The sequence below is a fragment of the Aythya ferina genome (genome assembly GCF_964211825.1).
Source record: "Aythya ferina genome assembly, chromosome: 5".
NCBI classification, from domain to species: domain Eukaryota; kingdom Metazoa; phylum Chordata; class Aves; order Anseriformes; family Anatidae; genus Aythya; species Aythya ferina.
The window spans coordinates 31,552,892-31,578,963 of NC_140301.1; the positions used below are offsets into that span (position 1 = coordinate 31,552,892).

The 26,072-nt window shown below is 38.5% G+C and overlaps 1 protein-coding gene across 1 annotated transcript in view; it reads left to right on the forward strand.

Annotated features, from left to right (window-relative positions):
* The first annotated feature begins 274 nt into the window (after positions 1–274).
* LOC311437550 (cytosolic phospholipase A2 epsilon-like) overlaps positions 275–26,072 on the forward strand; it is a 35,250-nt gene continuing 9,452 nt past the window's right edge. Inside the window, exons 1-13 of the mRNA XM_084520934.1 lie at positions 275–304; positions 3,380–3,492; positions 4,846–4,971; positions 13,041–13,113; positions 16,736–16,872; positions 18,127–18,258; positions 19,728–19,768; positions 20,688–20,730; positions 21,493–21,550; positions 21,983–22,149; positions 22,268–22,354; positions 23,576–23,613; positions 25,634–25,781. Of these exons, the coding sequence (XP_084377060.1) occupies positions 3,397–3,492; positions 4,846–4,971; positions 13,041–13,113; positions 16,736–16,872; positions 18,127–18,258; positions 19,728–19,768; positions 20,688–20,730; positions 21,493–21,550; positions 21,983–22,149; positions 22,268–22,354; positions 23,576–23,613; positions 25,634–25,781 (1,146 nt within the window). The 5' untranslated portion in view covers positions 275–304; positions 3,380–3,396. The remainder of the gene's footprint in view (positions 305–3,379; positions 3,493–4,845; positions 4,972–13,040; positions 13,114–16,735; positions 16,873–18,126; positions 18,259–19,727; positions 19,769–20,687; positions 20,731–21,492; positions 21,551–21,982; positions 22,150–22,267; positions 22,355–23,575; positions 23,614–25,633; positions 25,782–26,072) is intronic.

A 26,072-nucleotide genomic window follows, 5' to 3' on the forward strand; every position in this document is an offset into this window, starting at 1 on the left:
ATGTGATGGCATTAAAAACTACTACCGCTGAGATTCTGGCTGCTGTGCTGCACAGAGTCCAGATATACAGGCTGTGAGTGCTTGCCAACTTGCAGCTCTCTCTTCTTTTCTCTGCCCTTAACGCACTGGGAAAAGCCAGCCCCTAGCAGTATGACTTTTCCTGCCAGCTGCTGCGTTTTGCACTTTCCCCTCTTTCAACTAATAATCTGTAAATTAGTTGTAAATACATTAAATGTGTGCTCCCCTCCTATTTCCTTTCTCCTGATGTGGTAATGGATCATCCTTTGAGGCTGATTACTATCAGGTAGGGAGCTGCAAGTTTCTTCACATAGTATTATGCACTTTTAAATCTTAAGCAATTAATAGTTACTTCTTTAATTTTGCAATTTTTGCTACTCAGCTGGCTGACATCCAAAATTATTTCAACCGGTCTTGAAAGCAAGCCATGCTCCAAATTCCTCTCTGAGCTGTAGTTGTTTTGTTTGCTATCTACTTCGTAAATGTATGATGTGGTTTGTTTTTGAGACTTAACTGATGATATAATATTTCAGAGACCAGGATCTGTGGGAGATGGTATGGGCAAAAATTGCGTGAAAAGGCCTGTAATTTGATACAGATTGAAGTGTTTTGGTTAAATGTGCAGAAAAGCCTTCTGTAAATTCTTAGTGTAGAGCCTCAAAAACTACCTTTCTGGTCATTCTGATCCATGATTGCTGCTGATACAGGAACTGATGGCCACAAACACAAACACACGGCTAGTCTGGGGCATGGGAGGAACTGTCACACCAGTCACACTGCTCCTCTGGAGGTTTCCAGCTCATAAGGAGGTGGCAATCTTGCATGTAGTCTGAAGAAATATGGAGGATGAACCTCCTCCTGAGTCTTCAGAAGACTTTGGAAACCACTCTTCTAGTTTACTCTGTTCCTGGGAAACCTTCTCCAAGTAGGGAAAATGCCCTTGGATCAGTTAACTACAGACATAGAGGACTTTATCACTGTACAGGTAACTACTGAGGACTGTGTGTTTTCATAAAATTTGAGAGACACAAAATGGAGCACAGGTCTCTGCTTCATATAGGCTACTTTGGTATGTGTAAAAGTGCTAGGTTTTATCCAGTACATCAGTAACTGTAACATGAAAGAAACGTAGTCAAGCATTTAACTTTGAGTGCAGTGATATAAAAAAAATCATTGATGATGCCAGTCTCTTTACTCAGAAAATAATATCTCCCAGTATTAAAACTGTCATGCCCTGATGCATGCAAATGCTGGTGTATAAATGTGATGGATATAAAGCACTATACTTTTATAGTATAATCATCATGTCCTAACAGGAATGTATTATAGCATTTTACAACTGTTTGGCTAAAGACTAGTTTCAAAATTAATTTCCCAGAAGATTTCTTCTTACCTGTGTCAAGGGTAAAGATGTAGACAACAGCAGTGCCCCTCTCTCCAATGAGTTTCCTTTCCTCTCCAAATCTTCCTTCACTGATGATAAAAGTGATGGTCTAAGACACTGCTCCTCCTGTGGGAAGAGGATGTAGCTGAGCCAGAATGGCCATTTGGTTTTGCTCTCCATTTTTTTGCAGAAGTGTTTATGTGTCTGAGAGCTAAGAGTGCTCACAGCTGGTCTTTTTTGTATTTTCAGCTTGTCAGAATGACCCCAGGTAAGGTATGGCAAGCACTCAAGGAAGAGAGTAGCGTGCTGTTTGCTGCCATGACAATTAGAGTTAGATCTCAGGCAGTTTGGTTACCTGGCTTTATCTATCCTCAAATTACGGAAATATGATTTGTAAATGAACAAAATAATTCCACTTGGAGTCTCTGCTCTTCATTCTATAAATTGAGACCGTCCAAATTTGTACAGTCAGATTTTAAATTAAATAACATTAGTTTAGTTGTTAATGCAGCCTCAGAGTTCTCTTCTTTTATGGTGTTGTCTGTGGAGCCAGCCAGGTAGGAGCAGAATAACTTGGTTTCACTGAAGGCCATAGAAATCCTTCCAGATGGTCCTATATGCATATAACTGGGCATTAACTCTACAGACATGGAAGTCTGTATGCAGAATCTGGGTATTCTTATCCACAGGTTTCCTTGCTGAAAGGATTCTGAACTTTCTTAAGATTCATCACCTTTAGAGGGATTTCCAAATGAACATCATCATTTATGCTAATGGTTCTCTGAACTAATCAGCCTTGGGAAAGCTGGCCTGATCTAATAACAAGTATACAAGTATTTTTATTGTCCTGTGGCAGGTCTTCCAAGGTCAGGCAGGTCTTCTTTTCTGGCAAGGCCAAAAAAAAAAAAAAAAAAAGGAATAATTGTTCTTTGCATGCAGCTGCAAGAGTTCTCCAGAATGCAGCTCAGTCTGTGACCTGAGGCCAGAAGATGCTCCTGCACTTTGTGGGCACAGCTATTTTTCATGCTGGAAATGCAGATGCTATGACACAGCCTACTGTTACTGGAGCTGCTAGTTTGTTATTCATTTGTTTTTCTGTGTTTGAAGGTGGTAATTTCCAGTGGGTATGCCTAGAGATGTTCATGTGCTCTTTTGTTAATGCTCTTTAGTTGAATAAAATCTCTGTAAAATAAAGCTAAAACACTGGATAGTGTATTACATTCACCTATTTACCTTGATACACTTTTCCAGCAGTTGCTGTCTAAAGTTCAGTTGCATTTCTCTGGAAAATGTACAAAAACATAACTCTTACCTGATTTGCACATTTGTTGCCTATTTCCTTGCTTTTTTTTTTTTTGTCTAATTTAAGATACTGCTGGATGCAGTAGTCCTGGGTAATGATTGTAGCCATAGGCATTTACCTTGAAATCCTTGCTAACCGTTGCAAATGTCCACCACTTTCTCCCTGCTGTTGCAGACAATCAGGGACACCTCCTCCACACTCCACCCTCATCTCTCCTACCTACAGCTCATTTCTGCAAACCAAAGACCTAGTCTTGGCCTTGCTTCCCAAGGGGCAAGAATCAGGGGCAACCCAGGAGGAGCTGGAAGCAGCTGGCTGGTGCAATAAATAGCCTGTTAAGTGGTGGGGTTGACACCTTTGGGGCAGGGGTGGTGGTGGTGACAGCTCCTGTGGGGTGCAGAACTGTGCCTCTTTGCAGGCATGACAAAAGAGTGGCAGTGATGGAGGGACCCAGGGACAAGCACAGGATGAGAAAGGTGCCCTTGCTTCCTGACTTAAGAAAGGTAACACATCCCTTCCAGCTGCTGTTCTTGTCCTGTAGGAGCCTTCCCTAGAGCAGTCATCCTTGGTGCTCCATCATCTCCAGCAATGGGAGGGGAGACCTTTACTTATAGAGATGAGATGGGTGGGGCCTCAGGTCATTTTATAAAATAACTTGTCATTGACTCCTACAGGAGTAAACCCTGCAAACATGTCTCAGGAACTGCTTCCCGTGGACGTGCCCGAATCGTTCTATTATATGTATCCAGGGAAGACCACGATACCATCAGATACCAAAGCATTGGAGGTAAGATATCAGCTTTAAAAGTTTGTTACAGGCCCAGTTAAGATGTATTTGACAGAAAATAAAACCTGCTTTTATGATTGTATTGATATACATGGTATATTGATATACGTGGTACTGTGCATACTTGCTGTCTGGTGGGACCAGGTGGCAATGCCTCTGCATGAAGGAGTTTTAAGATGAAACATTTTTTCATGGTGATAGCAATGTGGTGGCAAAAATCATCTTGCCCTCCACTGGAGCCAAAGATTTCAGCTTTACAGGCAAAATTAAAGTCTGCCTATCAAGGAGACAGAAAAATTAGAGAAAGTGGAAAAAAATAACACAGAGACAATGTTTAGGAGAGTGAATTGTCAGCGTAAACCCAGACCCACTTCCAAATAATATAAATAATAAAAATAAATAAAAAATGTTTTCCATGCTTCACATTTTTCAGGAAATAAAAGCCGTTGTGTTCAGTACAGCTTTTTCTTCCAGAATCAGATATAACTCTTATTAAAAACAAAGCATGTGTGCATCAATAACAAAATTTTGATACATTATGATTAACATAAGAACCTCATTTTGTTCTTGTAAAAGAGCTACGGACAGGATAATGCATGTGGAATGGGAAATTAATTTAATTTCCCCATTCCCACTTCGCTCTATTTCCCATTTTGTTTTTCATGGTTTGTGCCATTTCAAGATTTGCATTTAATTTTAACTGAAGTATGTTATATATTTTTCTCTGTGCTCTTTGGGTAAAGACACGTCCCTTCAGGAAGTACTCCGCAAACAGAAACAAAATATATCTGTAGGAACTGTCTCACAGCGGTGTTTTCCTATGAAGCATTTCAGAAATGGGCACTTTACATTTTAGAAGTGTTTTGGGACTTCTGTATCCTGGGGGGGGGGGGGAAGGGAAATAAATATTATATTTAAAATTTTGCAATTACAATATGTCTCAAGAATGAGGTGTGAACCCAGAGTAGACTGATTGGGATTATTTTTTTCATCAGTATTTATTGACTCCTGAGAGTGAGAGCAGGTTGCCAAAAGATCATATTGAAAACAAAACAAAACAAAACAAAAAACTTTATTCACTGAATAAATTTAAGGACTTTTTGTTTATCTTATGACTGAAACTGCTCCTCCTTCATTGACTTGTTGAAAGTGCACCCCTTTACCCCCTGGATTTTGTGCCCGTGTGCACCAAACCATGTGGTGGTTTGTTCATTATGCTGAGCCCTGTGCCACAGCAGGGTGTAACCAACAGCTGTTCTAATTGGGGTTTAAGCATGAGTTATTGCAAGTAGGAATTAATAATCTATCCTGATAATGCTGTTGTTGTTTTAATGTTATTGTTTATTTCTTCAGGATGAAGACGACTCAGACTTGGACTCAGACTCTTTGGATTCTTTTGATTCTTTTGATCCTTTTGGAGGTAGTAGGCCTCAAGAACAAAATGAACGAAGTACTGAACCAGGCAAAGGTGATTTCAAGGTATTACGAATAAGAGAACTTTGAACCAAAAAGAGAAGAATGTTTTGTTTTGCTGAAAGGGGAGAAGGCTCAGGCATATAAATAATGATGGCAGGAGTTTGAGTGGTACAAGAGAAACATCCCTAAATTTATTGTTTGGATGGTTTTATTCCACTTACATTTATGATTTTCAGAGTTTGCTCATTGTATTTCTCTCTTACCTGTTATTAGAACTATGCAGAGTATCTGCACACTGTTTTCATCCACTTATTTGTAAAGGAAATCCATCGGTGCACTTTCTTTTTCATCAATGCTTTTCATAACTGAAATGGTCAAAAATAACAGTGATTCCTGTTCTGCTGTAATGACTTTTCCAGTGCAACCTCTAATTTAGCAATTTATGGGGAAGTCCTAGATTATCGATCCCTGTCTTTTCACCACTGCTATGCCCCATCAAAAAAAAACTGTAATGGGGAATTTTATGAAAAGAAGGATGTTTGAATGTACTAATTTCAATGAGGGTTCTCATTGTGATACTTTGCCATTTGTGCAGTAAATACAGGCATTGTTTCCTATCTGTCAGGATTAGAGAAGTGTAAATGAAGATATGAATCACATATAACAATGTTTTCCAAAGAACTATCTGATTCTGAGCTAGATAATTTACAGCATTTTGCATTATAATTTATTTAGACACATTATATTGAGACAGAATAAAGCATAAATAGGAACTTTATCTGAAAGTTGAAGTAATATTGTAAATGAGTAGGCAGGTGAGCTTTGCCATATACTAGATATACATGGAGGTAGTCCTTGTAAAATATAGGCAACAAAAACTTTTAAAGCAAATTCACATTCGCATCCCAAGTTTTTTTATTTCTTTGCATACACTAAATTTTTCAAAGTTTAGCTTTTCTGTTTACCTAGTATTAGGATTTGTATTAAATATTTTTAATACAATAATTAAATATTAAATATTGCAAATATTTAACTTACAATCTCTGTTATCTCCAGTCTGTAGGGATACCAATATTTTGAAACATTCATTAGGTGAAGAATTTTCTAGATAGAAAAAAACATGATGAGAAAAAATGAATTGATAAGACTTTAGTACAATGTTTTCTACTTACAACTGATAAGAAACCCAAAGTCATGAAGAGGGAAAGCAGAAAGATTTGAACTCCTGGGCTATAATTACCCATGATAATTATGCATACAACAGGTAACTTCTTGTCTTCATTTCTTAATCCCACACAATGATATGCTTGTTTTTGCATTATCTGCTCAGGATATAGGCTTAGATCAAAGACATTTCAGGGTGGTGAAATTTTGAGGAAGCAGATGTGATAGTAGTGGACCAAAAGAAGCATCTTATGTGTATGGGATCATAAACTTGTAGATCACTATACTGCACCTGTTTCTTACAGAAGGATTATTTTTCACATTTCAAAATTCCAAAAAATCATGACATTGGTGATGGACAGAGTTGTTGTTATTGCATCTGGTTACATGATCACAGTTTTTTCTTCTATGATTAGAACATAGTTCTCTATCCGATGTGCTTGTATGATTATCATTTCATTATTGCAGCATATCATGTGTTTGCACGAAGGACACATCACATGGTCTTATGTAAATGTTATGCTCCAATGTAAGTATTTTATCACTGGAAGACTTAAATGAAGGTTGATGGCTGCTAAGAGGAGTGAACTATTAAAAATATCTATTACAGCATATTCCAGCAAATGCATGTGCCTTTACGCCAACATGTTGATTTTTATCTGCATTAAGAAATATATATTATACAGGCTTTGGCTGGTACTTTGCTCTATGCTAAAGCTGCAGTCAGAATCAGATATGGCGTTGCAGGCATCAGTGCTTATATTAAAATATTTAAGGATTGTAGTAGGTTTCATACAACAATTCATGTGGAGGAAGGGAAGTGAAATAATGGATATTTACTTCTGAATACAACATGAGACATGTCCTAAAGAGGTTAAGATACTTCATACTTTCAGTGAATGATACTTCATTTCACTGCTAGGCAAGGACTCCTTGTTCTTTTAGGGTTTATACTGCTGTGAGAACAGCAGCACTTTACCAGAAGAGGGACAGGTTAAACTCTTCATCCCTGTGCAAAGCAGGAACCCTGGCTTCCACTGGGTTTTGGAGCTGGAAGCAGCTCCTAAGATCATGGGAAAAGTGGGGAGCTTCTTCCCTGCCTCTTATACAGGCTAGATTTAGTTATGAGAAGCAGCAGCATGTGCTGTCACTGAGCTTGGAGGGAATCAGGATCTGAAGCAGGCATGAGGTCCCTGCTGCTGAAATGATGCACTTCAGCATGCCTTCTGCTTCAAAAATAAGACAAAGGAAGCCACTTCCAATTAGCTCTTAGCTTTGAAATAAGGTCTATCTTTGACATTGAAAATGTAAAACATGTCTGCCTGAGACAGACCTCTAGATTCCCCTGACAATCAGTAGTCATACACAGAGATTTTTCAGAGGGTGATGCATGTCCTGTGGTAATGTCTGCCTTAGGATGAGACTCCAGAAATGCCTAACAGCTGTCCAGTGTAAACACCTGTTTTAAAGCTATCTGGAATTACGTGTGATGAGTCTCAATCCTCTGTCAGATGACCCAGTTAGTGTCTTTCTCTCATGTTTATTCTGGTTATGAAGAGCAAAACAGGACAAAAGAGCTGTGTCTTTTCACTGATGGCCTATCTTATTCCCCTGGCTAAAATTCTATATGTGGAAATAATTCTGTATGTGTAGTTGAGTGTTTTATGTTTTCAAATGGACCCACTTTTCAAAATTTGAAGAAATCCAACCATTGAGTAAGTGGAAATACTAAAGATGGAGAGTGATTTTAAGAGTACTGATGTATCAACTAGCTTGAGTTGTCAGTAAAATAGTAAACCTCCTTAGAAGCTGGGGTCACAGTGCACTGACATGTTGTGCTGATTAGTATTTGAAATCCTGCTTTTTTTTTTGGAATTACATTTTTAAGCACAGCAACATGTGTACACTCTTATTCCTTGGAAGTATTCAGAAGCCCATGATGGATATGTGTATGAGGAAGTAATGATCTGAAGGACGTAATTCCTGTGGCCAAGTCTACACCTGTCCTGCTTCTGCAGGCACAGGTGAATTTTCCCTGTTGACACCAGTATTATCATGGCTGTATGAATGAAAGGAGTGTTTCTGTCTGGCTGTGAGGGTGTTTGATTCCAACAACATCCAACCAAGACTTCTGTTGAAAAGAAAGTCTGATTAGAAGTTATGTTCCTAAAACATGCAAGAAGCAACTTGTGAAAAACAGCCTGTGGCAGCTGTATTGCTGGCATCTGTCCCCTTGGCACTCCCCAGGCCCCTGTGCAGCCGCAGCACCAGTGTCTGGAGGAGGCGAAAGAAGGAAGCAATTAGAGCAACTGCTTTTCCGGTGTGGAGCCTGGGTTCCTCAAGAATGAGGAAGAACTTCAGAGGCGTCACCAAAACCAGCAGCCAGCCACGCTTAACCCAGGCAGCACACCACGGTGGGCTCCCCTGTCATATACCATGGCAGTGGTTGGTGGGGCCTGGCTTGACTGAGTGCATGCACAACCTGAAGAACCCCAAATAAGCCTATAGACATACCCCACAGAAACCTGTGGATACACACTAAGAGACCTGATTCACAGATAGCTCAACATGGGCACTTCTTCACACAGCACCAACTCTAGATGCACTGTCAGCAGAACAGTATATTAGTTCCTTTGATTTGGTCCCTGGCTGCCATCTAGTTAAATTAGCAGCCGGAGATGAAGAAAGGAATGCCCTGGTGACATCCTGTGCATGATTTCATCTCAGCAGAATGTTTCTCTGTGCCAGGATTGCAAGGGGACGTTAGTAAAGGCAGGGAAGTTATCTTTGCCAGGAAAGGCTGCTGTGCCAGTAGATGACACAGGAATGGATAGAGGTGTTACTATTGGGTGTGCAGGGAAAATGCGTGGGTGGAGAGGAAGCTCTTTTCATGGTTTTCATAGATAACATTTTTTTTTCAGCTTGATATGTAGAAGTGGCCTTTTTCAACTGTTATAAAAGTCAATTTATTTATTTATAAAGGGCAATAATCAAGACTGAGAATGTGTTTTCTGCCCCTTGAAGTTCAAGAGCAAATTCTCCTCTGGGGTCAGTGATGTTGGATGACTGTTTTTTATTTTGGGCAAGCAGCTACCATATTCTGCTAGCTGATCACATATCTATGGTAAACCAGGCAGCTAACACAGAAAAACAAAATATGCATTGATCTGATGTATATTTGACCATACTGTTATGAAACTGTGAGGCTCAGGTAATCTACAGTAGGCATGGTGGAGTAGTGAAATCACAAGCTAGGAAGATGCTGATAGCAATAGCCCATGTTGGAAGAATCTGTTAGATGAAGAAGTCTAAAGGCTGAAGAAAGGCATGGAGAGAAAAGCAAGTAAAAAAGGTAAAGAAGACTAATCATTCTCTGGTCTCATGGATGCATTAGGAAGAACTGTCATTTTGGAGCTCCATAGCCAACTGCAATGTGACAGGATGTATTATACAGCTAAAATAGTGGAGTATTTACACCAGTGCTTCTTGAGATGGATGCATGCCACACATACCTACATGTGAATATGAGTGTGACTTTAGAGAGGGCTGGGATAGACATAGGGACACACAAATATGTCAGGAATGTAGGCTGCCTGGAATCCCTGGAGTACTCATGACAGAGAAAATTCTGTTTTCAGATTCTTACTAGATTGGATGGGAGAAAGTTGGATCATTTATATGGTGCAGGAATCCTTTATTTCCACCAACACAGTAACTTGGTGCCAAATTTCATACTACAGTATTCTTTCTTTTGAGAAGTGGTGGAAAACTGGAAGAGAGTCTGCTCTATGTTTGGTGAGGCTGCTGTTTGGAAAATCCCAGTAAAACTTTGTTTTCCTGGGAGTACAAATAAACTAGCAGTGTAAGCTTCGCTTATGCACTGGCATCCCAGCATGCTACATTGTTTGCAGTTCTGTTATATGAATATGTACATAAAGCACAATTTGGGAAACACTGAAATGAAGATAGGCTAACAGGCTGACAATCAATGAAACAGTCACAGAGTAGCTAAATCAGTCTTGCTTTTGTTAAAAGCAAAACTATGAGGTTACATTGCTAAATTATGGTTGTCCCAGGCAGGACTCTGCTTGGGGTCTTTCACCATGCAAGGCAATGCTAAAAACCCTTGGTGTGTGGAACAAGGTGACAGAGCAGCAACACTTTTTTGTAAAGAGATCGTAGTAAGTTTTAAGTAAACTAGATAACAGAACTTACATCCTTCACTTTATGCATGCGCAGCTGGTATTTTCTTTGTATAATTAGATCCTAAATTATGTTAAGATTGTCACAGTTTAAATACAATTCCTTTGTTTGATAAGTTACTGAAATTAATTAAAATAGCAAATTCTCCAGGGAGCAGTAGAACTAATGAGATCTGACCACAGGGTGATTTCAGGTCTCCTTGGTTTTGGTACCAAGGTGGGGCTGCCTGGCTGCTTCCTCTCTGTAGGTGGCTGGCTCATAGCATCTGCTTCTCCCACAGTGCAAGTGCAGCAACTGACTTGTACTGCTTCTATGAAGCCACTGATTCTTTGTGAAACTTCAGAATGTCTATTAGCAAAACCCACATGTCTGAGAACCAATTTCCCCATGTCAAATGGGGAACTTTGGCCAAATTTGACATTAGAAAATCATTACATGGGAACCAGGGAACAGGTGATCAGATGGCAGCAACTGAGTAATTCATCATTTAAAAAAACAAACAAACAAAACAACAACAAAAAAAAATCAACCAAACCAGTGCGCTTCCTGAATGTGTCTTATCTAAAAATCTCAAACTACTTTGCAAATATGGAATCAATCAGTTCTTACTCAAGCAAGTGAGCCATTTGCTGGAGGAAGTATAACTGGAACTGATCCATGAGCTGGCAGCACCTTGTGCAATCTCTGAACTCTCCTGAGCAAAACTGTTGCATGTGAACAGCTCCATGCTTATGCAGATCCTACCAAACAATGAGTTTCTGCCTTCTAGGGCATATCCTGGCTCCAAGGTGCCCAGACTCGTTCCTAACAGGTGAGTGTGGTGATCCACCTTTGCTAATTACCCAGCTGAGAAGAAGATAAATAACTGGGTGGAGAACTTTGTTAATATAGCTGTACCTTTTCGGAAATTTGAGCCTGTGTAGAGCATGGAGTAGCTCTGAGGACATACCACTCTATCAGTTATCGCTTGCAAATTTGGCAGTTTCTGTTATCTTCCTTGAAACAGAAGGCAGGTGAATTGCTGAGTGAATTTCATGAAATAAAAGTACTAAAAAAGGCAGAAAGCAAGGATTTCTTGTGGCACATACAGAAGGGACAGCCAGAACCCTTTTTAAGATCTCAGTGTAACATTTTAACATAACATGATGTGTTATGGAAGACAAGAAAGTTTTAAACACAAGCAGAAAAAGTATTTTGTTGTAACAGAAGAGGGCTAATTGTCTTCCCATCTGAAATTAAAGTCTTTTTTTGTTCTGTTCTATTAAAAAATAAAAATAAAAATTGGCAATAGTATACATATTGTTTTAAGCGAGGTTCTTCCAGCCTCTCTTTATCTGCCTTAACATCTATTTTGTCTGCTTGTTTATAGTCATTCTAGGAAGTTTCTGAAGTGCTATAGAAATAGAAGGATGCTCCTACATGAGAGGAAATCAGTTTATAAAAATAGCAGTTGTCAAACAGAATGATTTGGAGGGCTCTGCTGTAACCGCTTATGCAGGTGGAAATGTTTCTAGGAGTGTGAGGAAACGACCATGTGTTACAGTAGCAGGAAATGCTGATTTATTTATTGGCTTTGTTAGAGTAGCCTTTTGCAGACAGGGCTGAGCCAGAGACAGCTTTTTGGAATGAGCCAGCAGGAAATCACCTTCCTTAGGAGAAGGAAATCACGTTATCCTCTGATAATAAATAGGAAGAGGTGCCTGCAGTCACAAAATCTGGAGAGACTTGTTTTATAGAAGATTGTGGCTGAGATATTTAAAGGGGCCAGAATAACTTAAGCACTTTCCTTTTTCAGGGTTTTTGAAGGGGGTGTTAATTTTTATTTTTTCCCAAAGGCAACCAATACCTAACTCCTTAAGCCCTTACATTCTCTGGACATAATTCTCAGTCATTAGTTTGTGAGGTACTTGTGATTTAGAAAAGCTCAGCTCAGATTATTGCTCTTTTATTTGTTTGTTCATTTTTTATTGTTGTTGTTTGCTTGTTTTTTCTTGGAGAGTTGTAACGAGAAAAAAAAAAAAAAAGAGAGATTATGAGATGGCTTTCTATGTTTTTGAAGCAGAAGTCAAAAACACCTTTCAGAGCAGTGCTTAGCACCATGCAACAACAGCTGTTCTCTGGAGAGATCTTTTCAGTGCAATGGGACTTCATAGGTGGATACTACAGTGATTGTAACTTTGAGGAAGATTATCAGTATTTTGACAACTACATCATGGTGCTCACCAAATCATTTGTTGTATTCAATAGACTTATTGTAGCTATGTTCTATAGCATTTGCAATCTTTTTGCATACAGTCTCATTTGACATGAATATATTCCTTTCTTGTTTGCTCTAATGAGCCAACCAGCCTCTGAGTGACACAGTATTAAGACAGAATGTATAAAATGTTCAAATAAGGCTTCTTTAATAGCAGAAGCTTTTGACAAATAAAAAGAAACGACACCTGGCTTGGAATGCCTTTAAATTTCAAATTGCTGCAGGCTTGGAACAGTTATAGGAAATACCATTTTGTATTTCTCTGTGTTCTTCAAGCCAACCAAGACCGTGGTAAGGCAGGGGGTACCGAGCAGTCTGCTCTAACCCACTACAGTTATCCTTGCACCATGTTTTTACTCTGTGTTGTTGCAGGTTTTCATCTGCAGAACACTGAGAAGGTTGACATAATTTTTACTGACTGTATTATTGTTTTGTAGCACTTGATTAGGTTGCAATTTTATTTTTTTTCTGAAATTTTATTCATACTCTGTTTCCTACCATTCTCCAGATAGAATCATCTCCCTGCTACCTGCTGACTGTGAGGATCATCCGAATGAGAAATCTCCAGCGAGCAGATGCTTGTAAGTATCCCTATTGTTCCTTCAAATAGCTCATTTTCTTGAAAGTACTTAGGAGATAACTGGACACTGTAAACACAAACGTAAACATCAAAAAAGTAAAGTTGATGGCATCACTAGGATATATCTAAACAAATACATTACTTTGGGATGCCTGCTTATTAGATAACTATAAGAATCAAGATCTATTTTATCCTACAAGGATAAGTGGTTAAATGAAAATATGTATTTAGTATGGAAAACAGCATATCCTTCAAAAGAAGGTAAGTGGTATGTCAGAGTACAGGCAAAAAGCTTTCTTTTATAACTATAAAGCAACCTTTTGCAAGTATTTCTAAAATAATCCAGTGTTTATTTAAACTAATTGTTATAAACTAGGTCAGTCCTTGTTGCTTCCTGCTGTTTCACGGAATGTTATTTCAGCGGTTTCTGGTTGAAAAGTGAATGCTCTTTTGAGGATAATTACTTTCTCCCAAAGAAAGAAAAATTTCTGACATGTACCGATGAAAAAGACCATATTCTTATGCCCACCAGTAAATCGGTAGTTTTTCTAATACATTTATAAAAACTGCAATTCATGAATTTAGATGTTCTTCCAATGTCTCTTGTCAGTTTCTAACAAGCAAAAGTGATACTGAGGGATTGCTAAGTAGACATTGATCAATGTTGCTGACCCTTGCTGCTGTGCCTGTTCATCCTGTAGCCCAAAGTATACCTCTGTGTGGCTGGTACATATAAAACCTGGAGGAATAGAACAAAACAAAAACCAGCACCAAGCAAGAGAATGAGAGCAAGATCCCCTCTCCAATACTCTGTGGTTGTCTTGTTTTTCTGCAAGGTGTATCAGAGGACTTCCCTGTGTCGCAGCTCTGAGTGATATATATTATATATATTATATTATATATATTATATATATTATATTGTATCATTGGGTCACACTCTCTGCACTTGCACCTTCCTCCCTGTCCATGGCTGTGGCGCATGTGTGATGATGCAATAAAAGAGAAAAGTTTCATCAAGGACTTGTTTAAGCTCTTCTGCATGTCAGCTGACAAGATGAAATCACAAATAACCAGGTTGTAGAAGGGGATTGAGCAAGCAGAACTGAAGCAGTATTTTGAATTAAATGCACAGCTAACTAGTTTGCCTGCACCCACTCATATAATTAAAGATTATTTGATATGCTTTGTATCTCAAAGTACAGTTAATATGCAAGAAGGATGAATCACATCAGTAGAACAGAGTACTTTGTAAATCAAGCAGGCATTGATCTCCAGTGATAAACCAAAGTCATGTAGCAGTCATACAGAATTACATTAAAAACATTTTAAAATCATTATCATTACCTCTGGGTATCGAAACATGAATGCCTGTTTTTGCAATTTCAACATTGTTCAAAGCATTATCTGCATAGGGTTTCCCAGATTAAAAACAAAAAATAAAATAACAGTCCTACAGAATTAAATCAATGCTCCTAAAAAACTTTGAGAGGGATATATTCACTAGGTCCACCACAGATTAGCTTGTTGCTTCTACTCTGTAGAAAGGTGCAAAAGGCCTATTGCCCAGCAGTAAAATGATTAAGAATTTCTGAATGTGCCCCATCCAAGACAGACATGCTTCTTGGAAATGTATAGACTGAATACTGGAGTTGGACAAGTAGTAGACAATTAAAAGTTATGTTTTAAGACAGAAGGAGGCCAGCCTTAAAATCTAGGCACTAAATCAATTCTGTATACAAATGAAATAAAGACAAGCAGCTTTCTTTGCAAGAAAAAGGTGCGGATGAGACAATTTGTCCCTCCTTCAGAGTGGTATTTATGTGCATAAGCAAGGCAAAATGTGCAAGGCAGCCAGGCTGGCAAGGCTGACTAGACCAACCCTCACCAGTGAGACATTTAAGATTAGCAGCCAATGTTTTCAATTTTAGCAGTTTCCTAGCAGCTTGCTGCAAATATGCATCAACTTTGTGCTGCAGTGGTTCTCTGTTGTCTATTAATGAAGCACTTGATGCTGCTTATTGTTCATCTGCACTCATGGGAATTGTGAAGACCTGGGTATGTCTTCCACAACTGAATGCAAGAAGGATATGCATATGAGTAGAGCAGAAAGCAAAGGGTTATAGTATACAGACAAAATATCTGAAATGACATCCCTGACAATCACTGTTCCCACTGTCATCAGTCTGTGAAGCCCACTATGTTGTCTGTGAAGGGGAAAAAGATGCTACTAGGATAATTTCTTTTGCTTCTGCTTGTGGACTTGAATACAGAGTAGACAGGTAGCCCTTAGTAAACCTTTTTCTTCCCTTTGTGATTTTGTTCTTTAAGAAAAGGAAGAAACCTGAATGTTGAGGGTGGAATTTCCTCTTGACTAGCACAATCAGCAATAAAGTACAAGGAAGGGGGCTAAGAGAGAAGAGTGGTGGGAAGGTAGAAGTGAGTTAGAGCAGAAGATAATACTCCAGACAGGACAGTTAATCTGCTTTCAGAACCTAATAATACGTACATGTATGTGTATTTTAGTTCAAGATGAGATATAGAAGGTGGGAAAGACCAGGAGAGAGTTAGGGCATGGCAAATATTTTCTAAGCTAACTTCTATCAGAGAAATTTAATTTTTTGACTCTTCAGGAATAAGTTAATTTCTCCACATTTTTTTTAGAAAAATTACAGCAGTTTTTTTTTTATTATTATTATTTCTGTATTATAACATTAAAACAAGTAGAAAAAATAATAAAAATAATAAAATGTCAATTGATGAAGCACAAAACATTATGTAATTTCTCAAGCAATTTCTGAATTTAAGTTCTTCATGCTAACATGGAAAGAAAAGCAGGGAGCTTTTTTGAACAAATACACTTTCAACAACATAAAATGCATCCTCCACACAGTTTGATACACAACAAATGGCTGTAGGGAGACGTTGCAAAACCTCAAGAACAAGGAAAGAAAAGCAGAAGACAAGAAAAAACTCCTGTTGCAGCCCAGCAAGTTTTTGACTTTCTGCATGAGTAGATATGCAAGCTCTGTTCTCCTGACCTACCTGCAGAGTCCTTACCTGCTGCTGCTGAAGGGTACTCTCCATTTATTATCATCACTTATCTCTCTCAAAAGTTCCTTATCAAAGGACACACATTCTCAGAGTTACTTTTTTCATTATGTATCTGCTCATTTTACTGTTAAGAAATGTCTGTGTGAGAGAATGTTTTGTAGTTCTGAAGGCTTCTTCAGTATTTTGGATGAACTGTATGAACATACTCTTTGCACAGAGCACATCATATACTTATGTGTAGGTATTTGAGATGTGCTTTAATTTAGGTGACTTTGAGAAATGGGATGGAATATCCTTCACTAACAGGAAACTCTGATCCTGTTTTATATACATCACTGTCATCCATAACTCACATCAGAAAGAACAGAAAACACCTTCTGTTCTAGGTCATCTTATTGTCTGTGCTTTTTCCCTTTCAAAAGGGTATCTTGAAAAAGAACTATGTAACCTCAGGTGTTTCTGCCTCTAAATAAATCACACTTAGTGTTGGTACCATAAGGTCACCTTTTCAGTCTCATGCAGCACTGCTTACTTTGCCACATTAACAATGCTCTGTCTCTTTTCCTACTCAGTAAGCCAGGCTGATTGTTACGTGTCGTTGTGGTTGCCTACTGCAACAATTGAGAAGTCCCGCACCAAAACCATAAGAAACTCCAATGACCCAGTTTGGAATGAAACCTTCTACTTCAGGATCCAGAGCAAGGTCAAGGTAAGGAGACGGAGTTGTCTGCTTGAAGCGTACTGAAGATGTTTGTGTATGGTGGGTCCTATCTATCCCATGAACCATGCCCAGGAATTGTTTAAGATACAGTATAAGATAAGGGACTGTTCAAATTGTTGATCATTAAAGATGGCTGAGTGCCCATGCCTGGAAACCTTTGATGGTGCTGTTTAAATTGCTTAGAGAGGCATAACCACAGGGTTCAGAGTTAAATTAAAACAGCAAACCTTAGACGTTAAATAAGCAGTAGTAATTCTATAGAGTTTGTTGGAAATGATGTAAACAAGCAGAGGTCTCAGAATTCAGACTTTTTGTAGAACTTCATCCCCACATGGCCTTTTCTTGCAACTAATACACTGTGAAGGGAAACTTCATATCATGCTAAAGCTCGGTGGAACTTATTTGCGCATTAGATCCTACTAATGCACGTATAAGACAAAGGTTTGGTGTGTAACTGGTTTGCCATGCATCTTATGTGCTGCTGAACAGTGTGGAAGTGCAACAGCAGAGAGCACCTGCTTCTGAGATTTCTCCCTAGTATATTTTCTGCAAAATGGATAAGTAAGCTTATCCATCTAAACCCTGGTTTACTGAATGTGAACTTGTGGGCAAACACTGCTTCTCCTGTGTCGTGGAAGCACAGTGTCTGTGCCTCATGGACATGCTACACCACACTCCTGGTGTCTCTCGCCTACCCAGGCAGCTTTATGAACCACATTGAATGAATTAAAAGCTGCTCTTTGCTGTTTGGGACCCTATTGGTCTATCCCTGGTGGGACTGTGTTGGAAGCATACAGTGTTTGTATTTTCAAGTGCCGATCTACAAAAACTGGCTCTTACAGGAGTATAACATGATGAAAAAATATTTTTTATTCAAGATGTTTTCAGTCTGCATAGCCTGATACAGTGTGTATGAATGCTAGCCTAGTGTTACCAGAGGGACAGGGACTGAGCACTTTTTTCAAGTTTTAGGCAAACTAGAGACTCTTACCAGTCAGTGTAAGGTAGATAGAGAATCTGGGAGCTGAATAAGCTGTCATGTAGATATAGCAGATATATTACTCATGTTGGGGCAATTAAGCTGAAATGGGGAAGAATTCATATTCAAATTATAGTATGTTTCTCCCAAGAAAGATTATACTTAATTCCTCAACTTTTGTTCCTACGCACATTCCCAATATTCCTAGAGCCAGTGATGTCCAGACTTTAGAAACTCTAAAACCCCTCTCCTTCTCTTTCCAGAATGTGCTGGAGCTGACAGTGTATGACGAGGATTTTGCCACTCCAGATGACCATCTCCTCTGTGCGCTCTTTGATACTGCTAAACTTCCAATTGATAGAACAGTGCTCCTGTATTTTAAGCCCAGCTCAACGGTGAGACTGTGAGATCAATGCCTGCATGATCGGGCAGAATGGAGTGTAGAGGGCACACTTACCTAAGTTTTCAAGCCTTATCTATAAATTGTAATGTATTTCTGTTTCCTGGCTTATGTGTTGCATTGCTTTGCCCTACTTCCATGTCTCTGGCAAACCATATTGCAGCTCTTCTCTGTGGTATCTTCCACGAAGAAGTCCTTTTTGGCTACAGCTACTTGTCGGCATTAGTTAATATTCTTGGCACAGCGTCCTTGTTTTATTTCCTGTGAATGAACTCAGGGAGTGTCGCACTAATTTGTCACTGATCTAGCAGCTATGTGACTCCATCACTTAAATCAGGTAGGGGTTTAAAATACAGCAACCAAGAAACTAGTGGGGAATTATACAATGATTCCAAAATCTTGGGGTGAGATTTCTGAATCCACTGTGGTTCACTTGCCCCAATAAGGGGTACTTTAATTGCCATTCAAAATATAAATACAAAAAACATAGTCATAAATCTGGATTGGAGAACCCCTCCTTGTAGTATTTTTATAAATGGTTAAAGAATATATAACTGAAACACTGTGATACGTGGGGGAGAGATCTATCTAACTGTGCTATCTCTGAACAATACCAAGGCTGCACAGCTGCTGCAGAGTGAACAATCTGTAAAGATTTTTTTTCCAGGTAATTCATAGCCACTGCTGTCTGCTCCTTTGATTGCATCTCCTTTTACATCAAAAGCATGCCAGGCAGGAAATCTGAAGGTGCCCCTGTGTGTACCTCAGCAATGTCCTCTGCTGTGCGCTGCAATGTTAACTCAGCCAGTGATAAGTACTAGTGTATTGTGATTAGTGCTGGTTTGTGGCTGTGAATGACTGATTTACCCATCCATAAAATGGGAAGAAGAGTCTTGATTCTCTTTGAGATCTATGGATAAGATCAGTGAAATATCCTGCAACTTCTTGCTGCCATGGGCAGATTGATTCTGGTAACTAAACTAGGTCACTCACCTACCTCATACTTATCAACACTGCCTTACTGTGTGTTGCACAACTGTGACTGAATCACTCAGTAACACCAGTCTCTGTTTACTACATTAACATGATGGTGGAAAGTGCCATTAACTTTCAAGCTAATAGCAAGGACAGGTCATTGTGGAGGAACAATGACAGGAACAGGTAGGGGAAAAAGGCTGAATTGAGACAACAGAGCAAGTTGCAAATTCTTTTACTGGAGCAACTTCACAGTATGAGATAAAAATACAGGTTGTTTTGATATATCTTGTAGCAGGAAGATGTGAAAAAATAATTATTAAACTATCTGGTATGAAATGGTTATTTCAGACCTTCCAGTCTGGTATGTTTATCACAGGCTGTATATTGTATCCAATTACTTCAGTATTGCGTACTGGAGACCCAGTTTTAGACAAGGGAGAAAGCATTACACAGCTACTTCATTTAATTTCTTGTTCTTGTTTCCAGGCCAAGGAGGAGTTAGAAGTTGAATTCAAACTGGAAGCCATGTAAGTGATTGGCTGATTCTTTAAAGAATTAAGAAATCATTAAATGCTAAAACACAGAAACAGCACTATAAGCCTCACTTTGTGGGATTTCTGTTAAAAAGTGCTAGATTTTTCTTCATTGCTGCAGCCTGCACTGGAGTGAAACACCTGGCTGATCCCACCTTCCAGCTTGTTCTGTATGTAGCTGCTTTCAAAATGCATCTCCTAGCATTGTCTCTTCCATCCCCAACATCAGGATGTCTTTTGTGGGATGTTTCAGAAGACTTTCCAAGTGCGTGTGCATGCATGTCTATCCATCTTTTCATGCCTGTTTTTGTATCTGCACTGGACAGGCTTCTGATGCTGGTTAGGTTTCCTTTGTATCTCAGCCTCCTTTGATTTTTCCTACAAATTCTCTTTCTTCCCTTCTCAATACACTGTCAATGTTTGATGCTCTAGTGCAGAGCTTTTCCTCCAGCATGATCTGTATTTTTTTGTTTGTTTGTTTGTTTGTTTTTTTTTCTTCTGTAATTCATATCCTCCTTCCCTTCAATTGTATTTGCATACAAGCAAATACATAGAGATGGCCTTCCCTACAAGGGTATGCTGGTTTATTAACGTTACCGATAAAAATATATGTACTCTATGTTCTAGTTACAGGAAGAATTTGACTGCCTAGCTGCAGTTTCCATTTTCATTTTTCATGAGATTGCTCTGCAAAAAAGTAGCCATGATGCAAATCACTCATCTTTGGTATTGGGGCAAGTCCCTTCAGAGCAGTGCTCAGTTCAAGCAAGTGTGGGAAGGAGCTTCTTGTGTAGTTGCTGGGGTCCCTCAGGCAGTCATTCTTCTAAATGGGGAAAACGAGCAATGCCATGGACAAAGATAAGTGGGCATATGTTTAATCTAAAAATCCATGTTTTTCTTTTTCTTATCCAAGGTCTGGTCCTCATGAAATCATTGCTACCAATGGAGTCATAGTGGTATGTCTTTTTCCTAAGAATTTTTCTGTAACTATTTCCTTAATACAGAGGAGAAGGAAAAGTGCAGTTAGGGAAACTGTGAACTATAAGATACACAGTATGCCAATTCTTTTTCTTTCACTTGTATCCTATTGTCTTCTGTTTGTCCTCTATTTCAAGATCCCTCTCTTCCCTTCCTCTGGTATGAGTACTGCTTCAAAAATGTACTGCTCTTTATCAAAGCGCAGTCATATGACTGTAAAGCCACTTGCTGATAACCTAACCAGCTCTTTTCCCCCATGGGAGATGAGTCATGCCTGGTGGGTAAGCTCAGCACTAAATAATTAGATTGTGTGAAAGAGAAGCAAATGCCATAATACAGAACAAATAACAACAACAAACCAACCAACCAAACAAAAAATCCACACCATTAATAGCAATGCTTTTTCAGAAAATGCTTTCTGTTACTGACTCTAGATCTCTCAGCACCACATCTTTTATTTATGGTTTTCCCCATGTAATCTTTTGTACACATGCTATTATCCTGAAAATGCTTCAGATTTTCTTCTTTGATACCTTCCTCTTACTGTGCCAAATCATTTTCACTAGAGGATGCTCTACAAGTCTCTCCAAAGCTTTTCCCTCTTTTTAGAGGCTATTAGACAGAAGTCCAGAAAAGACAGGTGATTAGACACTTCAGGCCATTAGACTTTCCTAAAAGCCAACTGATTGACAGCTCTCATTAACGGATGATCTTTCTCACTTATTCTCTGTCTTTTATAGTGTCGTGAACTTTGTTGCTTAGAAGTTGAAGTGAATGAGAAGGAGCAGAAAAAATCAAGTAAGGTTATTACTTTAGTATCTATTTAAAATAACCACATGCCTACCTGATGAGAGGATGCCTCTGTCCTGTAATGAATGGTGAAACAAATAGTATTTGCATTATTCAGTGTGATTAACACCAAGCAAATCCATTAGGTTGTTATAATCCTCAGTGACTGCATCTCATACTCCCTTAGGTGAGGAATAGACCAAAAAGGCCTATTAGAACTGACAAAGTTGATATCCTGGTTGTACCTATCAGGAAGACTATTCAGAGTCCACTTTTTAAGAAAATAGTCCCAGCACTTTTTGCACTCCTTTCAGAATGTCTTCCATTCAACAAAGCTGTGGTCTGATCTCTATACCTCTGCTGTCTGCCTTTAATCAAGACTGCACAATTTACCAGTTAAATCATACTGATGTTACTCATGTGCTTTGTTTGCTTTTTTAGAGAAAGAGCTTTCCCTTACTGTGAAAGGTTCCTTTGAAGGGACACAGGATATCATACTGGGCCCTGATGGAGTGGTCAGCCCATCAGGTCCCACCAAGTTCCACTACATCAAGTATGCAGAGCCAACGCTGGATGTCATGTTGCCAAAGAAGAGGCGCTACCACCCTGTATGTTGGAAATAGCCTTAATATTGAACTGGCCATGAGTCACATTCTAGGAGGTGGGAGGAGGCAAAGAGGGGTAAACCCATGACTGTTTTGGTCCTAAAGCATGTTGTTTTCCCAGTGGACCTGTAGGTTCAGTACAGAAACAGGCTCCCCAGTGCTGATGCTCAATTCGCTGCCCATGGGAAGGAAAACGACAATTGCAGAGGTGAGCATCACTTCCAAGAACAAAAGGTTGCTCAAGTAGAAATCATTCTTTCTGTGAGCCCCCATAATACTGGTCCACTGGAGTCCCTGTAGATATCTGCTCAGAAGGTTAGAAATATTCTGAATTTTTCTCAGACCTTGAACAAACAGGAGCTCTGTTTCTCTGGTTGTTTTCTCCATGGAAGCAGGTTGTCTCTCCTTTGGTCTCCATTACGTGTGATTAGCAGGAGATGCAGCAACCTGCAAGAATGCCAGAAAGTATGATTCCTTCACTTCACAGGATTTCTCCCTGTTTACCCCAAGACTCATGCTTTTACTTAGTGTCCAGATAGAAATTTGCCCCTTGGACACAAATTAGGAAATAGTCTGTAAATATGCCTTCAGTAGACCATGTACTTCAAAGGACTGTATATAAAAAGTATATTAAAAACAAACAAACAAACAAACAAAAAAAAAAAAAACACAAAACAAAACATTATATATAGTGTCAGAATTTTAAATAATATGATAATATTGCTCAAAATAAACATGTATAATTTTGACTGAAACGAACAGAAGAAAATATTAAGAAATAGAAATAAGAAATATAATAAGAAATAGATCCTTTCTTATAAAATATTGTGTTTCCTCTAAGGAACACCTACATATATCCATATTATGTGGGAAAGTGTCATCCAAATACTAACCGTTAGGCTGTGAAGAAGTCGAACTTCAGATTTTAGTGCCATAAAAACATCCCCTCAGAATGGAACACCTTTTGTCGGTTAATCAACAATATGAAGGTTGTAATAACGATTTTAAGGCAGGGTGAAATCTTGGCAGTAGTGAGTGCAGAACTGCAGTCTCTTCACTGCAGGACTGGGCAGGATGTCAAAGATTTGCTGATTGTTACAGCATAAAGAATGGGAAGCACACAACAGTGGTATTTCAGGATGCTGCAAAAAGCTCTTGAATAACACACAAAATGGGACCTGCTACATGAGCATTGTGATCCTTTGCACCAAGATTTTTAATGTTTGTGTTTTTTTGTGGCTTGGAAGAATTTGGGATCTGTGTGTAGGAATGTTCCACTGAGGATAAATGAATGAGTATGGGAGTATATATCTTAGACATACAACTTTATCATTGTCAGATATTGTTGGGGTAAGCTCTGACCCCAGGAGAGAAAGGAGAAAAAATAAAAAGAAAAATAAAATAAAAATATACTATTCTTGTTTTTCAGGAGAAAAGATTTGATTTGAATGTGAAAGCAGAAAGATGGTAAGGGATCTTCTGTTCCTAAAGGTTTGAGCTGTTGATTTTCACTTTGTTTTAAGCACATGGAAAGGACACAAGCAGACATCCTCAGTGTGAAAACTAGAATGTACTTTTAAGAAAACATAAAACACACATGTAGTATATTATATATAATTAGTTTTAGGAGACTTTGACTTTTATAAATAAATGTTGATTAACATGTATTTATTTTAGCATTATTACTTAGTCTCTGACCACAGATTGTTTTTGATCAATTTTCATCTCTGAAATTCAGAAAAAGAACAAAATTCAATAACGCAAACAAAAAACAGAATTTAAAACTTGATCAGAAATTATGAATAACAATAAATTATAAACATTGTTTTCCTAATTGTCAGTATTCAGTAACAGTGAACCTTGTATTCTGTAAAGTCCAGCTATTCTGTATATTGAGCAGAAACTAAGGTAGACAATAAGGCTAGTGATTTGACTTCTATAGACACGCTCATTAATACCCAGCAGTAAACATGAAGTTTCATTTTATCCATAGCTATATGTAACATACAGAACTGGGCAAGTTGGTCTTTTCATTTTTTGTTTTGTGCCTGTCTATGAAATAAAAGAGAAAGATAATTTAATTTTGAATTAAAAAAGAATTTCCTATCATTTCATTCAGAAAGGCAAGTAGTCAATGACAAGAAAAATGGTGTTACTCCAGGACAGGAAAAAAAAATCCATCTATTTATTTCACATTCTGACAACTTTAAAAGTGTTTTGTTTATATCCTGATATCCAATAGAAACAAACTTTTGCAGCTCCACCTAACTCAGTTCTCTTTGTGTGTGCTCAATTTACAAATATAGCTGTAATCATCTCTTTGTGTGTGCTCAATTTACAAATATAGTTGTAATCATCTGGCTGGTTTTATCTAAATCTGATGGAGGAAGAATCTCATAAATAAATTTCATTACTAGTTTCAGTTAAATTATGGACTTAGTAGAAGAGAAAAGTTCTGTCACTGAAAGTAAGATCAAAATCCTGTTATTTTATGGTCTCTGTCCATGGCTAGCTAGCCAGCCAGAAAGTCCATAGGTAGCTCTGGCCTTGATACACTATGGCAGGTCTATTGCCCATTGCTGAAGTCTTGTAGGACAGGAGTCAGGTTAGTGAGCAGAAAAGCATAAATGCTCAAACAGGGGAATATATTAAAACAGTGAGTTATTAGGAATTACTTATTAAATTTCAGATTTGATGACAATAAATCTTTTATCAGAAGAACATTGTGCTTTCTGATTTTTGGGTAAAGCTTGCCATGAAATACAGGTGGCAGCACTGACCCGTGAGACACCTTGTGCAAGTGCAGACAGACCAGAACAGCAGGGTTGAGATCCTGCCGCACTAAATTCGGTGACAAATCTCCATCCATCCAGTGGCTGGATGTCACCAAGGTCATCCTTCCAGAGACGGCAGGGCAGGGTTACCTGGCCACCTGCACCTCGTAGATAGATTTTTTTTTTTTTTTTTTTTTTTTTTTTTTCTGCAGCCATGCTCACCGCTAGAGGGGGATGCATTCCCACTTGAGTTGCTCAAAATGGGACACTTCCTTCAAGTTGGAAATGCCAACATTTGACAATTTTATTTTAGATTTAGAATGAGAAAACATACGTTGGAATAAAAGTAGATGTCACAGAAGTACATGTCATAAAAGTACATATCAGTACACTTACTTAGGAACGTTTGCACTGATTTTTGAAATTTGTGGTCCTTTTAGTTTTCAAATATTCATTTGAATATTTTGTTTCATTTTAAATTGCTGTGCCTTATTTCTTCATTAGTTATTACTAATGGTATATAATGCTACCAGTTAAGCTTACTAATTGAAATATGTTTTCTTACTTTTAAAAATACTGAGAATATTCTCTTTCTCCTGTCACATTGCATAACCCTGTGTGAAGGGAAGGGCACTGTAGAGAATCTTTGGTCTAAATCCTAAGATTGGTCTGTGTGTGTTAACATGTAAAATATATATCTGTTTTTACCTTAGTAATTGCTCATGCCGCCAAGATCTGGACATGCGCTTTGGGTTTGACTTATGTTCAGATGAGATGGCTTTCCTGTGCAAAAGGAAGAAATATGTAGCAAGTGCCATGAAAAATGTTTTTCACCTACAACAGGATCTGCAGGATCATGAAGTATGTTGGGGTGGGGATAGGGGGGGAAGAGGGGAATTTGCATTGCTAGTGCCTTTGTGTTCCTTTCTAGATAAGTGGTCAGCAAAACAGGCTGCATGTGTTTGTTGTGTTCTGCATGTGCCTTTTGCTGCCAAGTTCTGTTATTTTGAGAAACAATGGTTGCAGTAGTTGTATCCTATATGACTCCCAAATTTGAAATTTGTCAGATCTGCGGTGTGTTCATTCCTTCCATCCTATTCTATAGCTGGCTTTGTTCAGAAATACAGTGTGCATGTTAAATACATCACATAA